At 48.7% G+C, this 26,780-nt stretch overlaps 7 protein-coding genes across 7 annotated transcripts; 4 read left to right on the forward strand and 3 right to left on the reverse strand.

Moving 5' to 3' along the window:
• The first annotated feature begins 1,377 nt into the window (after nucleotides 1-1,377).
• On the forward strand, nucleotides 1,378-9,213 carry GGS25DRAFT_530222 (beta-ketoacyl synthase domain-containing protein). Its single transcript, XM_049265359.1, has 3 exons — nucleotides 1,378-5,109; nucleotides 5,182-8,981; nucleotides 9,092-9,213. The coding sequence occupies exons 1-3, from the start codon at nucleotides 1,532-1,534 to the stop codon at nucleotides 9,157-9,159; spliced, it is 7,446 nt and encodes a 2,481-aa protein (XP_049119218.1). The 5' UTR covers nucleotides 1,378-1,531; the 3' UTR covers nucleotides 9,160-9,213.
• A 405-nt stretch (nucleotides 9,214-9,618) lies between these two features.
• Nucleotides 9,619-10,775, reverse strand: GGS25DRAFT_196614 (iron/manganese superoxide dismutase domain-containing protein). Its single transcript, XM_049256761.1, has 2 exons — nucleotides 10,514-10,775; nucleotides 9,619-10,420 (listed from the first exon to the last, which is right to left on the reverse strand). Exons 1-2 carry the CDS (start codon nucleotides 10,644-10,646, stop codon nucleotides 9,840-9,842), a joined length of 714 nt encoding a protein of 237 aa, XP_049119219.1. The 5' UTR covers nucleotides 10,647-10,775; the 3' UTR covers nucleotides 9,619-9,839.
• Nucleotides 10,776-11,007: 232 nt separating this feature from the next.
• Nucleotides 11,008-12,186, forward strand: GGS25DRAFT_482768 (DNA replication complex GINS protein PSF3). Its single transcript, XM_049260293.1, has 2 exons — nucleotides 11,008-11,282; nucleotides 11,340-12,186. The coding sequence occupies exons 1-2, from the start codon at nucleotides 11,241-11,243 to the stop codon at nucleotides 11,862-11,864; spliced, it is 567 nt and encodes a 188-aa protein (XP_049119220.1). The 5' UTR covers nucleotides 11,008-11,240; the 3' UTR covers nucleotides 11,865-12,186.
• A 30-nt stretch (nucleotides 12,187-12,216) lies between these two features.
• GGS25DRAFT_482769 (TFP11-domain-containing protein) lies at nucleotides 12,217-15,830 on the forward strand. The gene has a single exon (XM_049260294.1). The coding sequence runs from the start codon at nucleotides 12,298-12,300 to the stop codon at nucleotides 15,130-15,132; it is 2,835 nt and encodes a 944-aa protein (XP_049119221.1). The 5' UTR covers nucleotides 12,217-12,297; the 3' UTR covers nucleotides 15,133-15,830.
• A 52-nt stretch (nucleotides 15,831-15,882) lies between these two features.
• On the forward strand, nucleotides 15,883-17,224 carry GGS25DRAFT_530226 (oryzin precursor; the record flags this gene model as incomplete). The annotated part of the gene is made up of 2 exons (XM_049265360.1): nucleotides 15,883-16,484; nucleotides 16,603-17,224. The coding sequence occupies 2 exons, from the start codon at nucleotides 15,883-15,885 to the stop codon at nucleotides 17,222-17,224; spliced, it is 1,224 nt and encodes a 407-aa protein (XP_049119222.1).
• Nucleotides 17,225-17,847: 623 nt separating this feature from the next.
• GGS25DRAFT_519761 (OPT-domain-containing protein) lies at nucleotides 17,848-20,859 on the reverse strand (the record flags this gene model as incomplete). Its single annotated transcript, XM_049263768.1, has 5 exons — nucleotides 17,848-18,361; nucleotides 18,502-18,733; nucleotides 18,881-20,425; nucleotides 20,497-20,657; nucleotides 20,747-20,859. 5 exons carry the CDS (start codon nucleotides 20,857-20,859, stop codon nucleotides 17,848-17,850), a joined length of 2,565 nt encoding a protein of 854 aa, XP_049119223.1.
• Nucleotides 20,860-23,419: 2,560 nt separating this feature from the next.
• GGS25DRAFT_482780 (amino-acid permease inda1) lies at nucleotides 23,420-26,130 on the reverse strand. Its single transcript, XM_049260295.1, has 5 exons — nucleotides 25,354-26,130; nucleotides 25,201-25,258; nucleotides 24,570-25,134; nucleotides 23,943-24,498; nucleotides 23,420-23,883 (listed from the first exon to the last, which is right to left on the reverse strand). Exons 1-5 carry the CDS (start codon nucleotides 25,633-25,635, stop codon nucleotides 23,629-23,631), a joined length of 1,716 nt encoding a protein of 571 aa, XP_049119224.1. The 5' UTR covers nucleotides 25,636-26,130; the 3' UTR covers nucleotides 23,420-23,628.
• Nucleotides 26,131-26,780: the final 650 nt, after the last annotated feature.

Here is a 26,780-nt window from a genome sequence, read left to right on the forward strand (position 1 = left end):
TGAAAGCCCATACCGTTGCTTTCAATCTAAGTAGCATGTATGGAGATACGAGAGGATTGTGGATTCTAATAAAACAGCTTGGGTGAGGCTGTGTAAGCAGGTGGATATGATGTGTTCGTCTGTACACAAGCTCCCTGGCGTAGGTGATGATATTTTGATGATGAGAGCGAGGCCTAAAGGGGCTTAAAGGGGTCTCATACAAAGGATGGCGCGAGCAGGATACCTCTTGAGAAGGTGAAGAGTTCAGATTTTATGGTTATTCCATATTAACCAGACAGCAGTACCTTCGATCAAGTGTGATCCAGTATCAAAGCTTCTCTTCGACAAGGTGGTTACCATCTCCAGCATCAGATTCACTTAGACTCCCCCAAAGAAAATGCCTTGATTAAAATCCTCCCATACTTTACGCACCGAAATGTGAAGAAACGACACATCAGGATACATCATAACACTTACATAATTAAATTTCAAACAATAGGTATACATTATACAATTTCATCTGTTGTTTACCACACATCCATACACATACACGCACAGGCACACTTTACTCTAATATCCCCAGATTTCGATATAGATTTATTTCATCTATACTTCTAGCAAACATCAAACCTCTCGTTCGATTAAGTCCTTCGACAGGCACAAAGGCTCACAGATCCAAATACTTAATACTACCAACAGGCCTATCACGACTGTAAATACTGTACTGAAGCCACCTGCACCTGGGCACATACGTAGGTCACAAAACACCAAACCAAGAATCAGGCATTCACATTACTTGAGATAGCTAACCTCAGGCATCAGGCATATTATTATAAACTCTTATCTTCTTGTCATTCATTATTGGACTCCTTTTTATTGTATAATTGTATAATTGTATAATTGTGTAATTTGTATCTTTTTCACGTTATACCCACTTGGTCACTGGCACCCGGCACTTGCCTTTGGTTCCTAAGGTTCAAGGTTTCTATAGCATTTTCAGCTTTTCTTGAACGGAAGTGGCACCCTTTTGTATGAGGTGTCCATATTGCATATAGCTCTTTCTGCATGTATCGGCACACTGGGTCACTCACTTCCTCGCACAAATTCTCTTTTTTCCTGCTCTGGCCATCTCTTGTGCGCATTACACACTGGTAAATAGTGCAACAAGACGACAACGCATATACCACCCACCCTCCTTCACTTACTTTACCTTGTCCCTCATTATCTTCTTCCATATCTTTCATGCCGTCCGACTTTCACGGCTTTGCGATCTATACCCACCTCTCTTGGGTACCTAATAGTAACCTTCAGAACCTCACTTGGTTTTCTTCGACTTGGGATATTTCCCTCTTCAGTGTTCTCGGCTATTAGGATAACACTCTCTTGCACCCAAACACTCTTTTGCGCCGAAGCACTTTCCTGCATCACAACACTCTCTTTCAACACTCTCTTTCATCATAACAAATTTCATAACATATTCTTGCATCGTTAAATCGAATGTGTGCTACTTCATATACACCCCAGACAAGTTGTAACTAAGTACGACCTTGTCATGGCGTACAGAAAGTCCTCGTCAGAACCCATTGCGGTTGTTGGAAGCGGTTGCCGCTTTGCCGGTGGTGCCACTTCGCCTACCAAACTATGGGACGTCCTATGCAAGGCACCTGACCTCTCACGGGAGGTACCAGCTAAACGCTTCAGCGCCAAGGCCTTCTACCATCCTGACGGGGAGTACCATGGCACCACAAATTCCATCAACGCATATTGGTTAGATCAGGACCATCGGGTTTTCGATGCGCGCTTGTTCAACATCAACCCTAAAGAAGCAGAGGCGATCGACCCCCAGCAGCGCTTACTTCTCGAGGTGGTCTATGAAGCGATGGAGTCGGCTGGTTATACTCTGCAGACCTGGTCTGGAAAGAACGTCGCCGTCTTTGCTGGCGTCATGAACTCTGATTATGATACCCTCTCTCAACGAGACGAGCTGTCGACAAGCAAATACTACGCTACCGGAAATGCCCGTTCCATCATCTCCAACAGAGTCTCATACTTTTTCAACTTCCAGGGTCCGTCTATGACCATTGACACGGCCTGTAGCTCTAGCTTGGTGGCCCTTCATCAAGCTGTGATAAGCCTACGCTCAGGGGAGAGTGTTATGGCTTGTGTAACGGGCGTTAACCTACTGATCACGCCAGAGCATTTTCTCGCCGAGTCGAGTTTACACATGTTAAGCCCGACAGGCAAAAGCAGGATGTGGGATGCTTCCGCCGACGGATATGCGCGGGGCGAGGGCGTAGCTGCGCTACTACTCAAGCCCCTTTCCCGAGCCGTGGCGGACGGAGATCAGATAATGGCAGTGATCCGAGAGTCCGGAGTCAACGCGGACGGAAGGACCCAGGGAATCACTTTACCCAACCCACAGGCTCAGGCTATGCTGATCAGGGACACCTATCGCAAGTCGGGCCTAAATTGCATGGTACCCGAAGATCAGTGCCAGTACTTTGAGGCCCATGGTACGGGTACGCCAGCGGGCGACCCAAGAGAGGCAGCCGCAATATACGAGGCCTTTTTTGGTCGTTTGGGAGATACACATAACGGAGTTGGTGCTGCTTCAGAGACTAAGAAGCAATTGTTAGTCGGATCCGTAAAAACGGTCCTGGGACACACTGAAGGAGCGGCGGGGTTGGCTGGACTCCTGAAGGTCATACAAGCCATGAAGCACGGATCCGTACCCCCAAACTTACACCTTGAATCCATCAACCCCAGTGTAGCGCCGTATTGCACACGCCTTCAGGTCCCAACTTCTCTAGTCCCTTGGCCTAACCCCCCTGATGGCCAGCCAAGGAGAGCGAGTGTTAACTCATTCGGATTCGGAGGTGCGAATGCGCATGTCATTGTCGAATCGTATGAACCACATATTCACAACGAGATACATCAACAACAGCATCTACTCCGTAATACTTGTAGTGCCCTCCGATCCTCCGAGGCTGTTGACAAAGTCCCCTTTGATTTGCCCCTGGTCTTATCAGCTGCTTCTCAAAAGTCATTGCGAACTGTGGTCGCGTCGTACAAGGAATATCTTCTGCAACATCCCGATGTTAGCCATGATGAACTAGCTTTGGCGCTCTTTTCGCGCCGAACGGCCTTACCATACAGGCTGGTTGTGTCGGCAAGTTCCAGGACTGAGGCTCTGAATGCATTTGACAAAATCCTTAACAAGTCATCTGCATCGAGCAACTTCCTCGGTGTTAGATATAAGATTGCTGATGGTCAACCTAAGATCCTCGGAATCTTTACTGGCCAGGGCGCACAATGGGCTACAATGTCTAGGTCACTTCTCCTTGCCAACGAAGTGTATCGGAAGAGTATATGTAACCTCGACAAGATCTTGAGAACCATTCCCGATCCTCCTAAGTGGACTCTGATAGGACAGATTATGGCAGAGGGAGATGCTTCGTTGGTCGATGTTGCTGCTGTATCGCAACCTCTTTGTACCGCGATCCAAGTCGGACTGGTTGACTTGCTGGCCAGTCTTGGTGTTGGTTTCCACACGGTCGTTGGGCATTCATCCGGAGAGATTGCTGCAGCCTACGCAACTGGAAGACTGTCAGCGAAAGACGCAATTCTTATCTCCTATTATCGAGGGCTCTTCGCGTCTCTTGCTGGTGGCCCCGAAGGCCAAAAGGGTGGGATGCTTGCGGCAGGACTTTCGGAAGCAGAGGCATTCCAATACTGCCAAAAGCCGATGTTCAAGGACAAAATACATGTCGCGGCCAGCAATTCTCCCTCGAGTGTCACACTCTCGGGTGATCTAGATATGATTTATGATGCCCACGAGGATCTCGGTAGATACAAGAAGTTTTCAAGAGTGCTCCGAGTCGATTCGGCCTATCATTCCCCTCACATGCTCAAGCCGGCAATTGAATATGTTAAGGCTTTGCGAGACAGCGGGATTGGACTAGGCGTACGGGGTAACGAAACCGTCTGGATCTCTAGCGTGTATGGGCGTTCTATTGGCAGTGATGAAGAGATTGGTCCCGGCTACTGGAGAAGCAATATGGTCAACATGGTAAATTTCAGTGATGCCGTGGAAAATGCGATCTCACAGGAGGGACTATTTGATTGTGCCTTGGAAGTCGGACCTCATCCAGCTCTAAAGGGACCCTTTACACAGACAGCCAAGTCCCTTGGACACGACCTCCCCTATGCAAGCCTCTTGGACAGATCTAAAGACGACATAATGGCGTTTTCAAATTTCGTCGGGTTCTTATGGTCTCATTTTGGCCCAGAGAGTGTCAACTTCCAACGGTATATTGAGCAGTTGTCTGATCCCAACCTCAGAAACCATCTTACAGATTTACCGCTATACCCATGGGATCACAGCCAAATACACCACTTGGAGTCCCGAATATCTCGTCAGTTTCAATTCAAATCCGCGGCACCCCACGAACTGCTTGGTGTTCGCACCAGAGATGATAACGAACATCAACTCCGGTGGCGCAACATGATCAAGCTTGACAAGCTACCTTGGGTAGAGCATCATAGCTTCCAAGGCCAAGCCCTCCTTCCTGCTTCGGCCTACTGTATCATGGCACTAGACGCGGCTCAGACCGTTTTTAATGGGAAGACAGCATCGCTAGTGGAGTTGCAGGATATACAAATCTTGAGCGGAATCAACATCGATCGAGAGTCAGAAGGGACTGAGATATTGTTCACTCTCACCACCCTTTCCCCTAAGAGGGGATCAGATACGGATTTTATCTTGGAAGCAAGCTTCACCATGGCATCTTGTCCAGCTGACGGGACGACCGCCATGAGGCTGAACATGACGGGAACTCTAATAGTCTATCCAGGGGCCCCAACCCCTGATGCCCTACCATCTAGAAATGCTCCTCAATCAGAGATGTCCCAGGCTAATCCCGAGTCCTTTTATACCATGATGGAGCAGACGGGTTTGGTATACACCGGGCCATTCCGAGCTCTATCGTCCATCCAACGTCGTTATAAGCATTGCTCTGCGACTCTTAGACGTTTACACCCAGAAGACACGACTACGTTGCGGATTAGTCCGGCTACACTTGACGCCTGCTTCCAATCCGCATTTCTAACTCATGCGTCACCGGGAGATGGGTAAGCTGCAGACCCTCCATATCTCTCCCATTTTCTTTTTTAGAGGCTAGTTCCTTCTAACCTGAAATTTAGGTCACTCTGGACATCGTTCCTCCCAATACGTATTGATCGACTACGTTTCAATCTTGCGACATATGACGGGGCATTCGTGACAAGTCCGGCGGATGAACTAACGGTAGATACTGCCTTGGTAGAAATCCAGCCTACGACATCGAGCTCCAAAGCTACCATTGTAGTTGACGTGGGTATCTTCAACGATGCCGGTGTTATGGAAGTACAAGTGGAAGGCCTAGCGGTTTCGGCTATAGCACAGACGCAACCCAAGGACGACTATGAGCTTTACCTCCACACTGTCACCGATGTTGATCCCACCGACACAATAGTGCAGGACACGTCGCCTGCGAGTTACGATCCAGCTCTCGTGGAGAGCTGTGCCCGAGTTGCAACCTTCTTCGTGAGGGAGGGCTGTCAAGAAGCCACATTTGAAATGAACGCATACTACAAACAACTGGCGGAATCATTCCCATCAATTCTTGGGACGATGAATGCTGATTACTGGCGTTCGGACACGGAGCAATCCGTAGACCGCCTGATCCAGGATTCGCATTATCGTGTCCTCCTAGATCTCATTCGGTCTCTAAGTATGTCCCAGCCAGAAAACATCTTGACTCTTCTTAACGACTTAATTGATGAGACACACCATCTGTCCTTCTTTGGCCGTCATGTGGGACGAATTGCGAAACAGATCGCTCATCGGTATCCGGACATGGACATCCTGAGTATCACCAGCCCTGAAGCTGAGTTTGTCACAAATGTGCTGTCTGCCATTGGCTCGTCATTCTCTTCCTTTACGGATGGCACAGGCAAGGTACGTGACGCAGAAAAGTATACCCGAATGGTGGAGTTGGTCAACCGAGAATATCGATCCGTGCCTCTCAATTTCACAAGGAGTGTCGAGAGTCAAGATAAGGATTCGAAGCGGTACGATTTGGTTATATTATCAGCCTCTATGCTAGAGCAAGGAAACGCTCCCGATATCTTGAAACGTATCAGTTCTATCATGACTGCGGGGGGCTTCTTGATAGTGACTCAAGTTCCTACATCTCCGATAGACCGACTGCGTCAACTCGATGACCAGCAAGATATATCCGAAGCCCTAACACCCCCTGAATGGCCTGATTTTCTTGATGCGTATGACTTCATCCATGTCGCCAAGAATAGCGATCAATCCTATTATCCTGGATTTTCTGTCATGGTCCGACAGTTGAGCAACTCACAACTTGAGCTCATCAAGGACCCTTCCAACGTCGTAGGCGGTGCCCTAACAGACCACCTGCTTATCGTAGGTGGTGCAGAGAATTCGTGCCACAAGCTATCCGAGCATTTACAAGAATTCCTATCACCACTTTGCAGACAGGTCTCCTTCTGTACTTCTTTCGCCGATGCCAATTCCTCAGACCTAGATGGATGTACCGCGGCCATAATCCTAGCGGACCTTGAGAAGCCACTGATGGCAAATATGACACAGAAGCTGCTAGATCAGCTGCGCGAATTGTTACGGCCCGGCATGAAGATATTATGGCTTACAGTCGACTCGAGATTTGGGAATCCGGATCATGCGGCTACTTATGGTTTCACACGTACCATTTCGGCCGAGATTCCCGGTCTCGCGCTACAGATGCTGGATTTAGAGAAGATTGAGGGCTCAGGGGACATAGTGGCCGATAACTTTATCCGCCTAATGGCACCGAGTAGCGACTTGTGGACGGCAGAACGCGAGATTCATATGGAGGGCGGACTGCGACTAATCCCCCGTATCGTTCCTTTGAAGGAGTCCAACGACCGGGTCAACTCCATGCGACGAGTCGTTTCGAGCCAACGGAACACTTCCCAGGAGTCTATCGAGGTTGTTCCACGTCTCATATCTCGTGGGTTAATTCGCTATGAGGCTAGAGATGGGCAGCCTATCACTCACCACCCACTCCCTGATCAACATCTGATTCGCGTAGACTATGGCTCTGTGGAAGCGTTGAAGCTTGACACTGATAGTCAAACCTCGAACTACGTGTGCTTCGGAATCAGCATTCCTACCGGCGAACCGGTCATGGCGATATCTGAAAGCAACTCGTCCTACATCTCGGTGCCCACCGAGCAGGTAGCTTTCATGCAGCTGAGTGAGAGAGTCGGCCTATCACTTATATCCCTGACTTTGAGATATCTGGTCGGCGACATAATATTAGCCAAGACTCGAAATCAACGAATCATCCTGATCGATGCGGACCCCATACTCGCGCAATATGTTTCAGAAACTAGTCGTGTCACTTGCTATTCGACCTCGGACTCGGCTCGAGTATGTACCGGTAAACACACGCCCCTATTAGTGCATCCGCACGCTTCAGCCCTGCAAATAAAGGCGATGTTCCCAGCCGCAGGTGCGGCAATTTTTGACTTCCAGCCACGGGGGGCGTCATGTCTGTCGCAGAAGATTTCAGATTTACTTCCGGCCAACTGCGATTACTATTATCGTACCGAGTTACTAAGGTCGCGCAGAATATATGGTTCATTCGTTGAGCGCGAGCGTCGCTTAAAGGTGACCTGGAGAGCAGCAATGCTCAAAGCCTTCAAAACGGCTGTTACTAGCCAGCAAAGCCACCACAAATTCGATGCAGTCTCCCTTCCAGATTTGCAAGCGAATATCATGGTTTCGACCTCGCCGTTTCGAGTGCTGGATTGGCGAGCCGATCGCAATGTTACATGCATTGCAAAGTCGCTCCCAAGTGAGCAAATTTTCCGCGAGGACAGGACCTACGTCCTTGTTGGGCTGACCAAGGACTTCGGACAGAGTCTGTGCCATTTGCTTGCGGAGAATGGTGCCCGGAACATCATCGTAGCCAGCCGTACACCTAAAATGGAACCCAAGTGGGTTGCAGAGTTGGGCGATGCTTATGATGCAAATATTCAGGTGCGGAAGTGTGATGTCACTGACGTCGAAAGCGTCTATGCCTTGAAGGAGGATTTGTCTAGGACTATGCCGCCCGTTGCTGGGGTCATCAACGGAGCCATGGTCCTCGACGACCGCGTCTTTGCGCAGATGGACGAACACACTTGGAACCGAGTGCTACGGCCCAAGGCTGTTGGATCACGGAACCTGGATGTTGTATTCAACGAACCGAATCTCGAGTTCTTCATCATGACATCCTCCTTCGCAGCCATCGGTGGTCATCCGGGTCAGTCTAACTATGCCGCAGCCAATATGTACATGAACGGATTGGCAGGTGAGAGACGTCGACGTGGTCTCGCGGGGTCGGTACTGAACATTGGTGTAATCTACGGCATCGGGTTTTTGCAGCGCGAAAAGGAGGAATTGTACATCGGTTTAGAGCGTGAGGGATACCCTCCTATCTCCGAACGTGATATCCATCATATGTTCCTCGAAGCCATAGTAGCAGGTCGTCCCGGAGACCAGGGATGCACCGAGTCGTTTATCGACTTTACGACTGGTCTCAGTCGATTCGACCCCTTTGATTTGAATCCTTTGCACTGGCACACGGACCCGCGTTTCAGCCATTATACTCGCAGGTTCAATGAAGATGATGCAGGTGCCGCCGCGGCAGACTCTTGGGAGAGCCTCGCAGATACTATCAAGGGTATCGCAGATTCGAGGGCAGTTGCCGAAGCCATCCTAGACGCTTTAACAGTGAGACTCGAATCACTCCTCCGCCTAGCTAAGGACACTATTAGCCCAGTCTCCAGTCTCTCTGACCTAGGCGTTGATTCGCTCGCGGCCGTCGATGTCCGTGGTTGGATCTTCAAGACGATTGGCAAAGATGTGTCAGTCATTAAGCTGCTCAGTGGTGTCAGCATTGAAAAATGTGAGTTGAAAATTCCCCTTCAAAAAATCATCTGTCCTCTTTTATGCACAGCGCAAATGCCCCCCTGCCCAGGTGTCTAACGTAGCATGTCAACTAACCTTTTTGCATAGTATGCACCGAGCTAGCTGAGCAAATAATGTCCGACCGCGTTAAAGCGGAGAGTAATCATGCCAATTAATAAAGGAACCGGTCTCGGCTTCGAGTTGTCGATGGTGGTCAATAGTGTGGCGTACCTACCGCCCTTTGGTTTAGATGGAAGAAAAGAAAAGGGGGGGTAGGGGAAGACTACTTTGGTGGGCTCGCCGGAAGAAGCTGCATAGCAGCAGGATGGAAAGGACGAAAACCCAGGAGGCAAGTGGAGTTATGTACATACGAGGGGACAATGAATACATAACAATGAATGAATACATACATAACAATGGTGAATGAAATTTTGGTCCATGTACTACGTCTATCTGTGTAACTCATCTAGAGATGGCCCAGTTGTGCATGTGCGTATAGATGGTAAGGTTAGCGTAGGTGAAAGAAAGAGGGAGGTCATAACTTACTGATGAAATGCGCGTGAGAGATATATATGAGGCACTTATTCTGATATTCTGAGAAGAGTTCTCTTCCCCTCTCCTCACTTTGGCTAGATATTTAGATAAAGACTGGCACTGACTACTCCCTTACGTGTAACACAGATCGAATCACGAATGATCAGTGTGCGCATTGATTGCATTTGCATTCAACTGGAACCTAGCTCGGCATTCCGTCAATACCTACGTTAATCTACACGAACGAACGAATGAGCTTTCGTCATCCCCTCCCCCCGGCACTCTTCTCTTCTCTCCTGTTTGTTTTTTCTCTCTCTCCTTTTCACGCCTTCGCACCCTCCATCCTCTTGGCAACAGTCTCCCAGTTAATGACGTTCCAGATGGCGTCGAAGTACTCGGCCTTGCGGTTCTCATACTGGAGGTAATAGGCGTGCTCCCAGGCGTCGATGCCGAGCAGGGGGACCAGCGCGTCGAGGACGGGGTCCTGGTTCGCCTTGGCGACGACGTGCAGGGTGCCCGCGAACCGGTCCTTCACCAGCCAGGCCCACCCGCTGCCCTGGATGCCGCCCAGCACGGCGTTCATCTGCTTCTGCAGCGCCTCGAACGAGCCGAAGTCCCGGTCGATCGCCGCTCTCAGGGGGGTGCCCGAGGACGGCTCACCGCCGCCGCTGCCCTGGGAGGCGGGGGCGAGGTTCTCCCAGAACAAGGAGTGGTTCTTGTGGCCGCCGCCGTGGAAGTTGAGGAGGGAGGCGGTGGCGGCGGTCCGTAGAGGGTCGGTTTTGGCGTGGGTGGAGATGGTCTCGAGGCAGTTGTTCAGCCCGTTGACGTAGGTCTGGTGGTGCTTCTTGTGGTGCAGCTCCATGATTTTGCCCGAGATGTAGGGCTCGAGGGCGCCGTAGTCGTCTAGGCGGTAGTTTGTTAGTTTTTTTTTTTTTTTTTTTCAAGTCTGTCAGGTAGAGGGGTGGTGTACAATGGTGACTGGATTTTGGCACTTACAGGGCAGATCGGGCAGGGTCACCTTCCCGCGCACGAAGGAGGTGGTTAGAGCGGCGACGCCGGGCTTGGTGGAGCGGGCGGCGCGCAGAGATGCTCGGGCGGCCGGAGCTGTGCGGAATAGCGTTGTCGCCATTTTGTTTTCTTTTTTTTTTTTTTTGGCGATCGGTTTGGATTGGTTGATTTAAGAAAAAGCTAGCCAATGTGATCCTATGTAGGGATTATAAAATGTTGAATTCAGACTCCGTTCGAATTTGAGAGAGTCAATTGGTATGTATTATGCTCTGAGATGAGATGGTGGTGGTGTAAGAAATGTTCCTTCCAACAATGCCCGCACTCAAATGATGTCAACTATTAGTAACTTTTGCAAGGAACATGGGGAAGCGAGGGAGCTATGATAGCTACTTTGTTAGTGGGGGTGGTGAGGAGCTATCATGGCCAATCATTGGATCTTAGAAGTCGCGTTTCTCCACTTACTATGAATTTACAACGTTGAAGCTTAATATTCTTAGGTACGGTATTTAAAGAAATATTTACAAAGGTAACTAACTATGTATCTACCTATCGCAATATTTATACAAATCTTGAATTGGACCGAGTTCAAAGAAACCTTGAACTTTGGAGTTCAATCTGCTTGGTCCTGGCACTGTACATACTTCATGAATAACTGATTGCTCTTTATTTTTGGGGTTTCCGCAAGGGAATCTAAAGTGAAGGATGTGTACGCAAGATGTCCTACTACGATATTGACGCGATCCTGACAGAGGCCGAAGTAAACCAATCCTCAAATTCTTTTCATTCCAAGACTGACAACTAACGTCTGTGACAGAAGGTACCATGCACATTTGAATTGGAAGTCGCTGACCTTGGCTACCTCGACAACAATCCATCCCAACCGCTCAAGACCGGCACCACAGTCAGCCTACCGTTATGGCTCGCGGAACCCCTCGCTCTGACGAGTCGGACTCCCAATAACCCAACGAACGACTCCAACCCCTTCGTCACCCTCGACCTACCACCTTCCCTATCCAACGAGGTCATGTCCGCACTAAAAGCCGACCCGCGCGCCGTCGCTCTCCGCGACCAATCCCCCAACTTCTACGGCCTGGGAACGCGCATGCTCGACGTGTTTGACGAGAAGGGGATATGCGCCACCCTGCGCAACACCTTCGTCACGAGAGCTGCTGACATCGCGCTCCATGCGAGAAAAGCGGGTGCTACGGAGGATATGGGTGTTGGTGCCGGCGAGGAATTTTTAAGAGGGTTGGAGGAGTGGGAGAGGAAGTTGTTTAGGAAGGCCCATGAAGGCACTAAAGGAGCAAAGGAGTGGATGGAGGGCGTCAAGAAGCATTAAAGGCTAAGGCGTTTGGGTCGGGAAGGAATAGTTACATTTTGGTACTGATGCTACCCCTAGGTACATACGAGATACTAAGCACATGGTTCAATACATCATGGATAAATACAGACCTAACCTTAGATTGTTAATACAGCACGAGGTGTGCATTCTGGACAAGTGGTAAGCCTATCAGAAATTCAGAATTCAATTGATTGATGATGAAGGTTTATAGTGGGAACTCGGAACAGCTGCTTTAGCCTTTATGCAGTAAACACAGAACTTAGATAATCATTATAACACGTCTGCAATCCTATCGATAAGCGCCTAGTAGGTATAGTAGTGCCTTTGTATTCCGTAGGGCAAATAAATAAATTACATAGCTGTACAACTTGTAAGTCATCTCTTTAACCTGGCAACTTTAATTCACAATAAATGCAACAGCGACGACAACATGTCTTTTGATCCCGGAAGGATCTCGAAGACCGACGCGGCTGCTTATTCGTCCTCATCATCCGACGGTGAGGATGAGGATGATCTCGATCCCCGAGGCGATGAATTTCTTGATTTCAACCCACGCAAACGAAGAAAGACCGGTCGCAACGCCAAAGAGAGCGCCGCGCTAGGCATCTTCGGTTCCGACAGCGAGGATGATGGTCCTAGAAGAAGGTGGAAGTCAAAGAAGGATTTGCGCCATAAAAACATGACATTCGTCTCTGCTGGTCAAAAGAACTTCAACGAAGACTCCGATGATGACAACCAGGCGGAAGATAACGAGAATGACGATGAAAACGAAGATGATTTAAACGCGCGCCCAGGCCTTGGTGCCAAAGCCGATACTTCGCAAGCGCCAGAGCCGAAATATGAAGAGGAGGAAGAGGATGAAGATGAAGACATGTCTGGAGTCGGTCTAGGATTCGGCTCATCCACACAGGGGTTGGGCTGGACGCCAACTACACAATCCAACCCCATACCGGCTGCCAGGGACACCCTAAATAAGCCGCTAAAACCGAAAGCAAAATATGATGGGACCACGCCTCTTGGAAGGGGGTTTGTTCCCTCCTCTGCGAACGAGCCCGTTCTAAAAGCAAACCTCGATGATGGTCCCTCTTCTGCGCCACAGACACCCAAGCCGAGCGCGTTTAGTCGTGGGGGGAAAGCAAAGTCGTTTGCAGCTAAAATGATGGAGAAGATGGGTTACGTTGAAGGCCAAGGTTTAGGAGCACAGGGTCAAGGCCGAAATATCATCATTGAGGCAAACCTGCGTCCCCAGGGTGTCGGTCTCGGTGCTGTGAAAGAGAAATCAGAACAAGAAAGGAAAGAGGAGAAACGGCAGGCCCGCTTACGGGGAGAGGAGGTCCCCGACTCAGACGAAGAAAGAAAGAAGGCGAAACGCGAAAGGAAGAAGAAGGGTCTGAACAGTTCAGCGGGCAGTGGCGCGAGCACTCCGAGAAAACCCAAGACCAAATACCTGACTGTTACCGATATTCAGAAAGCCGCACCTGGCCTCCATATACCAGATGCTTTTGCCCCAATATTAGATCTTACGGGCCGTGATAAAAAATTGCTCACATCTGGCTCGGGACTGTTAACTCCCACAGCTGGTACTGAAACTACTGCCCAGACTGAATCGCGCAAGTTGGCAAGGCGCGCCCAAGGAGATCTTGCGGCGTTTGTGGAGGAATGGAAGAGTCTTGAGGAGCGAAAAGCTTTCCTAGGAATGGAAGAGGCGCAACGCCAGCAAGAGCTTGAAGAGCTTGAAAGCGAATTTTCGGCTCTTACCGTGTTCTACTCCGTCCTAGATCAGATCAGCCAGGCTGTCTGTGACAGGAACTGGGACCTTGTATTGTCTGGGCTCAAAAAAGTCGAGTCTACACCATCAACCCATGGTGACGAAGAGCTTGCCTCCATCGCCGTATCAGCCATTCACCCCTTTTTGAAAGATGCAGCTCAGGGCTGGCAACCTCTCGAAGACCCTAAACTAGGCAATTTCGCAACCGATCTCTCAGATATTCGGGGCATATTAGGTCTCAAGACTAAGAATGTCAACGGCAATGCCCTTTCGAAGTGGCAAGATACCGAGCTTACTGGCACACATCGGCATCACATAAGATCTACAACGCCCTGGGAGAGCATGATCTACCAGGTTCTATTCCCAAAGCTCGTCACATCCATTTCACAGGCATGGGATGTTCATGACGCGACACCACTCTTGAGCATTTTTGATAAATGGGAAGAGCTCTTTCCAGCTTTCGTCCGTTCGCAACTATTAGTCCAGGTAGTAAACAGGCTCGAGACTGCAATCAGCAGTTGGAAACCAAGGAAGAAGCACGAAAACCTGCATATTTGGCTTTTCCCATGGCTTCAACATATTCCAGCCCATCACCTCGAGCCTAAGGGCACCGGGCTGGTAGGGGAAGTAAGGCGCAAATTCAGGCAGTTGATTGACACCTGGGATTTCTCCAAGGGGGTTGTTCCGAGCCTCAAAGAATGGAAAGACGTATTCCGCCCGACTAGAGAACAGGACCAGTGGAAACCCTTGGTTATGCACCATATATTACCAAGTATGGCCCGTTACCTGCGCACGAATTTCCGGGTCGACCCAAGCGATCAAGAACCATATCTAGAGATGCTCAATGGAGTTATGAGATGGACAGATATTATTTCAACATCCATGGTAGGGGAGGTCTTGGTATCGGAGGTATTCCCCATGTGGCACGATATCCTTTACCAATGGTTAACGAGCGCGGACCCCAACTACGAAGAAATCGCGACGTGGTATGAATGGTGGAAGGACCAGGTATTCCCGGCTGAGATCTCATCTCTGCCAAGTATCACGGCCGAGTTTGAAAAGGGAACAGCAATGATTGAGAATGCTCTCGATCTTGGCGTTGATGTAAAGAGTCAGCTTCCTCGCCCAGACGGAAAACCAGCTCACCAACCCAAGCCACGCTCTCACAAGCCGAGAAAAGTCGAGCCAGAGCAACCACCTAAGCTGCCTTTTGAGAAGCCAGAACCTACCTTCCGCAATGAAGTTGAGGACTGGTGTCAGGAGAATGATCTCCAGTTTATTCCTATTCACAAAGCTAACCAGGAGGGCAAGCACTATTTCCGTATCACGGCTCGCATGGATGGTAAAGGAGGCGTCCTGGCCTTCTTCAGAGGCGGCGATATTTTGGTGATCGAGTCTCGAAAGTTGAACCTAGAATTGAAACGGGACGTGAAAGAAGATTGGGGGCTCTTGATAGAACCCCTGTATCAGGAACTTGAGCAAGGTGGGAGGAGGTGAAATTATCAATATGCCTCGGGAGAACGCTCGGGAGAGAGCAGTTTATAGACACAGGTGTACATGGTTGTATACCATTCTTGAATTAATATCCGAGTACTATACCCCTCGTTTTGTTGTTATTGCCATGATTATTATCTAGAACTTCACAAGTCGACTTTAAGTCACCAATTTTTATTCGTCTGGGCTGAGATGGAGTTGCGTGTAGTCTTCTTACCTGGGTGCGTACAATTAACCAAGTCATAGTATCACGGAAATCTACAGTCCTTTCTACCCTCGGGATGTTCGCCATAATGAGTATACAAGACAAGACAAGACAACATCTATTATTTCAGGGTTCAACAGTGGGGGTTTGGGTTCCCCCTATCCTTCTTCTCCAGTACCTTCTTAGATAGATGCTTCTTGCCCAACACAAGAACAACATCATCATCACTCCTTCTTCCTCTCTCTAAGGTTTCTCGTGGAATGTTTATCACGCCTTCCAATCTATACCTATATTGAGGGTTCTAATCCAGCCACCGGTCCTTTTTGATGTTTTCTCTCCATCTCATCTCTTTTCTACAAATATCATCGCCGCCATCAACCCCCCAGTATCCATCTATCTAGCTAATCACCACCGCATTGTTATTGATTATTTTTCATTCCGTTGACTAGATTATACTCTTCTATAGTCACCAATAGGCCTTTTGAATTGCCCCTTAGGTATATATATTCTACTTCTTACCTAGTAAACAGTCGTCGTCCGTTCCTACGATGATTCCCCTTAGAAACCTGGCCTTCTTGAGCGCCGCAGCAATTAGCCTTGCCTCTGCAGGCCCTTTCTTGCAGCATGAGCAGAGGGAAACAGCCCCAAACCAGAATGCTGGTCGGTATATAGTCACGCTAAAAGAAGGGCTGGACGCATCGGTTGTGGAACAGCATCTACAGCGAGCCACCAGTATACACGCCCGTAGCACCTCGCCCTTGGTGGGGATGGAGAGACAATGGAGCATCGGATCATGGAACGGGTACTCCTGCACCATGGACACGGACACGTTCTCCCAGATCAGCACCGACAGCGCCGTGGAACTCATCGAGCCCGACGTCCCTTTCGTCTTGACGAAGCATATCACACAGGAAAAGGCTCCCTGGGGCCTGGGTGCCATATCTCACAGGACCGGAAACCACACAGAGTATGTCTATGATTCGAAGGCAGGCGAGGGCACTTATGCCTACATCCTCGACACCGGGCTGCTCACCACACACAGCGAGTTCGAGGGTCGAGCCAGTCTGGGCTATAATGCCGTAGGGGGACCATTTATCGATGATATCGGCCATGGAACCCATGTGGCTGGTACCATTGGTGGCAAAACATTGTACGTGTTGATTTGAGGGGCTTTCCCCCGGTGAAACCATCCTATCTATCCCTTCAGATTACCTCGCCTCTATCACATACCCACCTTCTATTATCACTAACCATTTGTACCTACCTAGTGGCGTTGCCAAAAAGGCCCGACTGATCTCGGTCAAGATTTTCAGTCAAGAAACGGGCCTCTCGTCCGATTTTCTCGAAGGCTTCCACTGGGCCGTAAGCAACATCACGAACTCGAAGCGCCAGGGGATGTCGGTGATCAACGTCAGCGGCGGCTCTAGCATGCTAGAGTCCGTAAACCGCGCCGTCGAACAAGCATACAAGCAGGGCGTACTGACCGTCGCGGCGGCGGGTAACTCGAACGAGGACGCCCAGCACCACTCGCCCGCGTCCGCGCCCAGCGCCGTAACCGTCGGCGCCGTAAACAGCAACTACGCCCGCTCCTTCTTCAGCAACTGGGGCCCCTCCGTCGACATCTTCGCCCCCGGCGAGTACGTCCAATCCTCCTTCGCCCGCAGCGACAACGACACCCTCCTCGCCTCCGGCACCAGCATGTCCACGCCCCACGTCTCGGGCCTCATCCTGTACCTCAAGAGCATCATGCCCTACCGAATGAAAACCCCCAGCGACACCGTCGCCGAACTGCAGAGGCTGGCAACGGGGGGGGCCGTCGGTGATTCCAGGGGCGGCAAGAACTTGCTCGCGTTCAATGGCAATGGGGTTGCTATCTTTGGGGATAGGTAGCTGAGTATCTTTACGTTCCCTACCTACCACTCACTGCTGACTTTTCTTTTCTTCTTTTTATTTTTATTTTTTATTTTTGAGGTGTTATTAGGTTTTCGCGCGTGGTGGAGACTTATTGTGGTGGTGTGGGTAAGGGGTTAGGTAGGGGGCTTCCTAGGTAATCGTTACGTTCAAAGACAAAGGGCAGAGTACCTATTCATTGCATTAATAGCATTAATAGCATAGCAGGACTGGTAGTACCTACTAGTAAGTAATATAGTATTCTTTCAGTCACATGGAGGTATTAACAACAATATCCATTGACGTTAACTCATTAAAATAATTGCGAATTAGATACCTATATAAATCTTATGAACTATTTAGGAGTGTATCACGTTAGAGGTACCTACATACGTAGGTAGCCAGAGGCCCAGAGCTACGGCCATACCTGGTACCTATCTGACTCGAAACAACATAAATATAATAATAATAATAATAAAAACCTGGAACTAGATCCTCTCCAATACCTATGTGGTACCTAAATACCAAGGTATCTTAGATACCTTAGACTACTTATCTACTGCCTAGCACCTAACCCCCTGGTATATACCTAAGAGCTTCGATCAAAGACAACCTTAACATCATCAATGAAACTCGCCAATACGCGGGCCAAAGTATTCGCCGTCGGGAAGCTCGTACAACCTGCAAGCAGTATCTTCGCACCCCTGGCTAGTGACGGAGTTTCCCCACCAATCAACCTCGATCTCCGACCACTGGAGGGCAAAGAAGATGATGATGCCGGCGACGGCAATGGCGCTGCTCCAAGAAGCCGAGAGCACAAAGTTGTACTTGGCCCAGAACCCGAGATAGCGCTTCTTGAGGTAGATCCACGAGTACCACGCGATGGGGACGGCGGGCCAGATGTACGAGAGGTTGTACGGTGCCCACGAAAGAGCGCCATAGAAGATGGCAACCGGATGGATCTGTCGCAGCCAGGGCTTCTGCAGCTTCTTGCTAACGTAGTAGATGATAACAGGCACGACGAAGCCGATGGGAAACCCGGCGAGAAGCCAGGTGTACATTCCGTCCCGACCGAACACTTTGATGGGACCTACCGTTCCCCACAGCACCGAAGCAGTAAAGAAGGTATTGACTCCACTATGATAATTCAAAGTTAGCAAACCTCGTTAACAAGGGAGACCTCGTAGGCCAGTTTGATTCATTTCACACTATCGGTCCGACAGATAGATGGGGCAGGAATCAGATTGTTGACAAACAAAACTGGGGAAGATACGTACGGGCAGGTAAACCGATTTGGAGCATGAATGGTGCAGACATTCGGAATCTGATTTATTTGGAAGTTGAGCACACCCACGCTGACAAAGGTAGAAACAAATGTACCCAGCATCTGGGCCGCGAATGTCTGCCGAGGTGGGATTTTGACGTAATGAGCGAGCTTGAGATCTTGCGAGAACAACAAGGCATGGGCACAAGTCACGTAACCGAACGACTTGAAGAAGTTCATCGCCACTATATCGTTTCACTGTCAGTCGTCATCTCTCCATGGATGGGTTGTCGGCAAATTTGTGAACCCATAAGGTGAGTATCATCTTTCGGGTGTTGATAAATTCCCGAATACAAAAGGGGCAGTGAAACAAGCGAAAATGGGATACTTACACGCATTTCCTGCCACAAAGGAACCACCAATGAACTCGGCAAGCACATTCAAGGTTACCTCAATTCCAGTTATCGCCTTAACAATCCCAATGGGTATGACGAAAAGGGCGCAAAGTGCAAGGCCATAGAAGACAACACCCGGGCTAGTATACGTCTCCCAGTGTGCGATGCCAGCACAACCAAACGCGATGGCAACAGCGACTACGATCGTGTACCACCACTCCGGCACTTCGGCATATTTAGCCATGAGCCGGTTGTGGATATCTTCCGCCTCGTCACTGCCCACCTTATCCTTGCGAAAGCTGTTGAATAAATTCTTGAATCCCATCACGATCTCGTGTCGGTGATAGAGGAAGGCGTACGAGATTGTGGCCGAGTAGATGGCGAAAAAGAATAGATATACAGTAATGTTTCCTGCCGCGAGGAAAGGGAAGGAATAGGCTTCATACTTTTCAGCGTCGAAGAGGCCGTGCTCGTTGACGGCATTGGAGACGTTGTAAAGGGAGCCGGTGTTGTCGTAAACCCGGTTAGAGTTGATGGGTAGGTAGCCCGTGTTATACGCGTTGGTGTACCACATTGCAGCGATGACGAAACCTCCGAGGGCAGCCCCGATAAACTTATTGAAAGTTGAGAAGAAGGGAATCATCAGAGGGTCGGTCCCGTCAAATAGTAGGGTGTTCCAATCCCAGGTAGGCCAGGGGTTTATGCCTAAGCCATTGTTGAAGCCTGTGATAGTGCTGAGGTTCAAATTGTCGGGAGCTATCCAGGTTATCCAGCTGAACACGCTGAGCGCAGTGAAGATATAGTTCGGAAACCAGAAGTAGACGAACATGGCCGCAAATGTTATGGTGAAGAACTTCATACGACTGGCTGTGAAAACCTTGCCGAATGGGCTCTGAACCGAAGGATTTTTATCGTTGTGAAAGGCCGCGTTAAGAGCAATGGTCACTAAAGACGCGGGCCACACGCAGTACGATGGATAGACTAGGAATCGTCGGACAATGCCAGCCATGCCATAACCAATGTAGTTCGTAGAGAGGGCAAGAAGTATCTGGTAAGCAAACTGGCCAGCATACTTCTGGTTGAAGTAGTTGGGCAAGTATTGCACCCAAATCACACTGTTGGTGTACGGGGAGCTCGACGAAACATTTGCCATGATGGTAATGAGCATGTGCTCCTTTCTCGAAAAGGGGCCTGGGTTAAGGCTATACCGAGTGCCCCAGACAGTAAAGCCAACATCCGGAAGTAGCTTTTCAAACGCCTTGCCTAGGGGGAAAGCTAACAGTTGGGCGACATTTGACGAGACCGAGATGGCGGGCTGGCGAATGGAGAAGAGCTGGTTGATAAAAGAAAGCAGTACCGAGAAAGTGAGGCCGATTATCCACGCACGAATGGTACCGCATGGCATGTTGACGTCGTCATGGTTATCGACCACTGCACGCACCTCGGCGTAAGGACTATTGACGGTAATCAAAGCAGCCTCGAGCTTCATCTCCTCGATCAAGACCGTGTGATTCTCGGGATGTTCGAAAATATCCTCATTGCCTGAGAAGGGAGGCACCATTGGGTTAGTGTAATCTTTTTTTCATTCTCGCCTGACGTTATTTCACACTTACCCAAAAAGGCGCTGATTCGTTGTATAATGCTGAAGGGAAAGTTCGGATCGTGCTCATGGATTACAAGCACCCTTTCCATCATCGGTCGAACTTCCGCGAGGGTTAGTCTGCTCGCCAGCTCTCTAGCCTCCGCTAAATCATCGCCAGTGACATTGAGATCCCTAAGAGCTGTAAGTTAGTTACTTGATTGTGGATGGGTAAATAAACCTAAATCATTTGCTGTGCAATAGGCATCTTAGCCAGTACTCACGTTTCTACATCTAGCGGCGACTCAAGGTCGCTGTTTCGATACTCATCAGAGGGGGCCTTTTCATTCACGTCTTGGGACGTGACGACCCCCTTTGGCTTGACAATTTCCGACATGTTGGAGTTGCGTCCTTCGAATTGCTCTTAGATAATAAGTAAAACAAAGATAAAAATTCAGTCGTGTGGTGTTTGAAGACCACACCTTTTTATGTAGCAGGGAGTAGGGACTGAACTACCCCTAGTAGGAGAGAAGATGGCAGCAACTCTAAGTCACAGCTACTTCAACTCTAAGCGGAGGCAGGTTCGAGGTGACAGTTCAGCATGGTCGGGAAGGGGCGGAAGGTAAAATATTTAGCGACAGAAGTATAAAAGCCAGATCTGTAAAGTCAAATGGTGTAGGTAAGTGTCACGATCTATATGTATACCTCCTATGTACTTAGGTGGAATACCTATATATATACCTACCTACCTACCTACCTAACTTCAAATAACCCTCAAATCGGGAAGCCAACTGTTGATAACGCTTCTTTTGTCCTTCCCCAAGTAGGTAAATAGCCATATTTCACGTATGACAGATGCGACAAGGTGTTAGATATGTAGTTCAACTCGTATATGTCACTTTGTATTGATGTAACAATCATACGCACAACCCCCCAATCAAGTCCCTACGGTAGCGAGTTGGAGCAGGAAATACCTACCTAGGTAGGCGGGCAGGTTCCCTTTCAATCTACGGCAGCTATGTTTTTTTTCTCTTTTGTTCTTGATAGATAACCATCCCTGACGTCGGGTTCCTGCCCTTGATGGCGAGCAATCCAGCCTATTAGGTACAGTATATCGGGTCGGTTGTAGTAATGAGGTGGCGTGGTATCCATATGCCAAGCCTGGAAGATAAATTATAAGCCGAGGTTTTATTGAGATCGTGACTGGCATCGCTTCGACAAAGTTGAGGAATCTCAAATCTAGGTGGCTTTGTCTTTGTTTTAAAAATGCAAATGCATGTGCAGTTATTAAATTAGTCCATATAGTGATGCTTAAACGTAGGTACCTGGTAGGTTACAATAAATCTCCCTCCTCCCGTCCAATGTACATGTAGACATTCATGCATTGTTAGGTGACCACCTACGGAAATGATATCATGAGCATGTATAATTTGTCTCTACGCCCGTACCATCGCCGGCCGGCAAAATACCTCGTTATCTGATCACGACGAACCCAGGCCAAGTTACATACATACCTGTCCACTCACTTACTTAGCTGAACCTGTTCGCCGGGTTGCACCAGATCCATTTCGGGAAGGACATGAAGTGATATCAATGGTACGGTGGGACAAAGTAGGGATGGGAAATGTTTGGTACGGTGGCCTGCCGCGCCAAGGAGGTGGGGAGGGGAGTCAACAAGCAGGTAAGGGGAGAGAACATCATCTTCACGTGGAGTAAATCGAACCTCTAGATTTACGACGTGCATACTTCCAATAAGGATGCCCGCAGTCTTGACGTATTAATTTTTTGGAGACTTTCAATGAGCTATAGTACAGAGTAGATTGTAAAATCTCGGCGCACACGGCAGGCTGATGTACACGGCGTCGGACATGTACCTGCAGGGACTCGACGACCAAGCCGGTGTAAGAGTATGTACCACGACGAGTACCTATCTGTTTATCATCACTATATTCCAACATCTCAAGTTATATACCTAGGTAGTCTTGCACGTCATTGTGTCTCCGTGTCTCGTCCTTTAGGAATAATCTAGGGATCGAACGCTTCCCATCGTCCTGTAACACCATCTAGGTAGATCAAACCCAGCGATGCCGCCCTTCGGACAATACTCGGCGCGTCTTATCGCATTGGGTTTGTTTGTTTGCTTCCTTCATCTTCAAGCCATTTTTAGACTTGGTCTGAGCTAGGTAGGTCCCTACATACTAGGCATGTAGTTGGATTAGATCGCCAGTTGCGCTCTGGGTTAGGGTTGTCATGCTTGAGTGCCTGCCGCAAACATACCTCTAAGGTACATGTAAGAACAATTAAAAGCCCGGATACGTTCGAGTTCGGTAACACAAACATCAGCGTTACACAGCTAGATAGGCGAAAATAATTGGGTATAGAGGCCGAGCTATCAAGATGGATAGCCGCCACCCCCTTTCCAAGGACATCAGTGAAAGACTGAGAAGCGCGTAACACCTGGACCGTTCCCTGTCATGATACCTTCTTCACTCTATAAAATACCCACATCGCAAGCAACGTCACTATATCAAGAAAGTGCGCAGTTCCAGATGCTCGGGAGGTGATGCTTGCCGAGGTATTCTGTCAGACGTTATGCTATAAAAAGGAGAATCTTGGCAGGACAACTGTCGTGAACTAGGTTAGGTAGTATGGAATTGGGTACCTATATACAAGAAAGGTCGGAAAATATATACGATAAACGCTCAAGGATCAATTTCACGAACACGTCATTCAGCCGCTCAGTAAGCCCTATTATATATTATTTTGCTTTTGTTTTTAAAGGCTTCATTTATACCAGACGTACTAGGATTGAAAGAGCCTTCCTCTCTATATGGTTAGCAGGATGTAGGCCGAAAGGCGTGCGTCTCCACAATATATGTCAAAGGAATGGAAAAAAAGTGTGTAAACCCTTAAGGACATATAAAAGGAACGTAGGCTGACCCGTTTTTTGCCCATAGTATTTTCACGCATGTTCTTTCATATCATAGCGACTACGTCATGCGGAATAAAAGCAACTTTCAAGTAATTGTCATGATAAAAAGGTCAAATTTTTACAGGTATCTAAACAGTCATCTATTCACATATGCTGAGTTCATCTCTCTCTTCCAATATTTTCGAAGAATATCATCACTTAAACGCAACACCTACTCCAATATCCAAGCCTAACCTAAAACAACACGTTGAAGGCGCGCCTGTAAGCAGGTAATGCAGCCAATTCTGCGCGGAACTGATTGATCTCATCCCAGTCAACTTCTCGTCGGCCAGTATCCACATCGATCTGGTGTGTGCGTAGCCAACCGGTACGTTTCCAGAAGTAGCCGATAGCCCAGAATACCAAGACGACGGGAACGGTGAGGTACGACTTGAAGAAGTCCTCGACGGTATTAAATCCACCTCCAGGAGGGCAGATGGCAACGTAAAACTGGCGTGGAAGTTAGTCGACAATAGTTCAAAAGGAAGCCTGAGAGAAGGTAAGCTTACCTGTGCAATCAAAACAAGAATGACAAGGATAAGTCCAAGCCATGATCCATACACGCCGCCAGCAGCTTGGAATGGAATTTCATCAAGTGTGTGGCCGTGGTATGCCCAAGCGCTGCGGAATCGGATATGCGCCAAGCAGATGGAGCCCCAAGTGAAGAGCGCGGCGAGACCGGACAAAGCAACCAGCCAGTCGAAGATAGTCGGGCCAGCGGCAGCCAAGTTAAGGTAGGCCAATAAACCGAAAGCGAGAAGAATACCGACCGAAGCTGTGGGACGACCACCACGATCGACGTAGGAGAAGATCTTGGGAGCGTAACCTTGCTGTGCGAGAGCGGTAAGGGTTCGGCTACCACCATATACACCGGACACACTGATAGATACGACCGAGATAAGGATGACGAAGTTCATGAAATGGTTGAACCCATTGAGACCAGCATATTGTCCAACTAAGACGAACGGCGACGCAGCAACGTCACTGGAGCCAGTGGAGTTCAATAGATGTTCATCGTTGCTAGGGATCAAAAGACCAACAAAGGTGAGACCAAGGACGTAGAATCTGCGAAAAATTGTTAACACATATCCTTATCATAATAACAGACCAACTAATTGGGAAGTAGAGGAACTTACAGGGTAATTCGCCAGAAAACCTGCTTGATGGCACCGGGGAGTGATCGGGCAGGGTTCTTAGCTTCGGCAGCAGCAAGACCAACCAACTCAGTTCCACTGAATGAGAACGCGGCAGTGACAAACACGGAGCAGAAGCCACGGAAACCGTTGCGGAACGCGCCAGGGTCGTACCAAAGTCGCGCGCCATAGTATTCGCTATATCGGCCGGTTTCCGGGCCGCCTCCGAGGACACAGACCAAAGAAATGATCATGAAGACAATGGTCGCCGAAAGTTTCAAAATGGAAGACCAAAACTCTTCTTCGGCGTAACCCAGGGTACCGAAAATGTTGACTATGATAATGAAGACGTAGAAAACGGTAATCCAGACAGCGGGACTTATTTCTGAATTCCAATAGGCGACCGAGATAGCGCAGACAGTGAGTTCAAGAGGGACGACGACAGCCCATTGCATAACATAATTCCAGCCCATAGCGAAACCCCAAGAAGGGTCGATGAAGCGTGTCGCATACGTATAGAAACCACCGGAGACGGGAAACATGACAGCGAGTTCACCGAGAGCATAGACTATACGATATATTGTCAATAAAATTGCCCAGTTTGGCCATGGTGGAAGCAAAGTGTTCTACATACCGACGTTGAACATCATAATACCAATAATAGAGAAATCGATCAGAAGAGTTGCGGGACCCTATCAAGTTGGTTTGCTGTCAGCGCCAAGAGCAAGGTAGGGTAGGGCAAACGGGAGCGTGCGTTGGATACAAAACACGATAGGAGTCAACTTACACCTGTGGCTAAAGCACCTCCAGAACCGACGAAAAAGCCGGCACCGATTGAGCCTCCGATGGCAATCATGTGAAGATGTCGAGGTTTCATGCTCCGGTCGAGCTCAACAATTCCGGCACCATAGTCGCGCTTCTTGAAAGACTCCATATTCAGACCGTTGCGCGTGGCCCAGTTCTCGGATCTTATGACATCTTCCCCATGCTCCGGGGACGAGTAACTGGGGAGGCCGGCATCCTTTTCATCCTTGCTGCCGCTGCTGGCAGTAGCGTCGTAAGTCGCCATGGTGAATGGAAACACCCACGAAAGGGGGGAGAGAGGATGACAATGCCGATAGAAGGTGGTTATTGGCTATTTGAGAAGGCCTAAGGGCGGAATGGGGGAGGGAAGGAAAGAAGGAATGCAAACAGTAAATGGAAGCCCCGGTCAAGCCAAAGTCCGTTACTATACACAGAATTGAAAAAGAGTGAAGGGTGGACGTAACGATAACAGGTATTAAGATTTCCCAACTTTGGTGGGCGTGGCAGACTTTATTTATTACCAAATGATGGGGAAACCTCCCATACTAATTGTTCCTACTAGGTAGTATTCTCCTTCCTACTATGTATGTACAATACATGTATTCCCACATGTATTCCCCTACAAGAGCTACATGTACTTGATGTATGCGACCTAGCACAAATCTACAATACGCTCCCCCCGTAATGTTCTCTCTCGCTCCTCCCCAAGAATAAAAACATATTAGTATAGTCTTGGACACATGAACAGGGGTGGTGTAGGGGTACAGGGGTATTGATAGTGTTGGTGGAGACATGCACGAAATGGGGACTAATTGTAATGTACTACTCAGATGTGTAGTGTACTAGATATAGTTATGTACTATATTATACCTATTCTAACCTATGTACTGCTAGTAGTATGTGGTGGTGTTATAGTGGTATGTATTTTTGTTTTCAGAAAAAAATAGAACATCAGAGGGCATTGGAGCGAGAGGAGATGGCCCAGAATGATTCGCAGAAGAGAATAAACGAACGACAAGCGACAAGCGACAAGCTAATAGATAAGCTACGCTAGGTTGCTTAAGTTGTTATACTACTTAGGTAGGTACCTTATAGCAAAGCTAGGTGGGATTAGACACGGCCGAGATAGCCAAGCGTCACTTACCCACATACGATACGATTCCTACCATGTACCTGATACTACATACGAATTCGACAGTATAGTCTCTAGGCATCGCCGAATTTTTGCGACGACATATAAAACAAGGCTACCTAAGACGATAAGGCTTCAACATCGAGCACGCCATCTTTTTACGCATCCCAGTGCCTATCCATCATCTTTTTCTATATATCCATATACTTTAGTATGTCCCTTTATTTTGTATGAAGTACCTAGCTAGGCAGACTCCATCTGCCCCGGCCCGAAAAGTA

The sequence above is a fragment of the Hypoxylon fragiforme genome (genome assembly GCF_022984875.1).
Source record: "Hypoxylon fragiforme strain CBS 206.31 chromosome Unknown GGS25scaffold_3, whole genome shotgun sequence".
NCBI classification, from domain to species: domain Eukaryota; kingdom Fungi; phylum Ascomycota; class Sordariomycetes; order Xylariales; family Hypoxylaceae; genus Hypoxylon; species Hypoxylon fragiforme.

Coding starts and splice junctions, on each gene's coding strand:
- GGS25DRAFT_196614 (XM_049256761.1), bottom strand. CDS start 10,646: ATGGCGACAACGCTATTCCGCACAGCTCCGGCCGCCCGAGCATCTCTG. Junction 10,421..10,513: donor GACCCTGCCCGATCTGCCCT/GTAAGTGCCAAA, acceptor ACTACCGCCTAG/ACGACTACGGCGCCCTCGAG.
- GGS25DRAFT_482768 (XM_049260293.1), top strand. CDS start 11,241: ATGTCCTACTACGATATTGACGCGATCCTGACAGAGGCCGAA. Junction 11,283..11,339: donor CGATCCTGACAGAGGCCGAA/GTAAACCAATCC, acceptor CGTCTGTGACAG/AAGGTACCATGCACATTTGA.
- GGS25DRAFT_482769 (XM_049260294.1), top strand. CDS start 12,298: ATGTCTTTTGATCCCGGAAGGATCTCGAAGACCGACGCGGCTGCTTAT.
- GGS25DRAFT_530222 (XM_049265359.1), top strand. CDS start 1,532: ATGGCGTACAGAAAGTCCTCGTCAGAACCCATTGCGGTTGTTGGAAGC. Junction 5,110..5,181: donor CATGCGTCACCGGGAGATGG/GTAAGCTGCAGA, acceptor CCTGAAATTTAG/GTCACTCTGGACATCGTTCC. Junction 8,982..9,091: donor TGGTGTCAGCATTGAAAAAT/GTGAGTTGAAAA, acceptor CTTTTTGCATAG/TATGCACCGAGCTAGCTGAG.
- GGS25DRAFT_482780 (XM_049260295.1), bottom strand. CDS start 25,635: ATGGCGACTTACGACGCTACTGCCAGCAGCGGCAGCAAGGATGAAAAG. Junction 25,135..25,200: donor TATTATGATGTTCAACGTCG/GTATGTAGAACA, acceptor TATATCGTATAG/TCTATGCTCTCGGTGAACTC. Junction 23,884..23,942: donor TTCTTGTTTTGATTGCACAG/GTAAGCTTACCT, acceptor CTTCCACGCCAG/TTTTACGTTGCCATCTGCCC.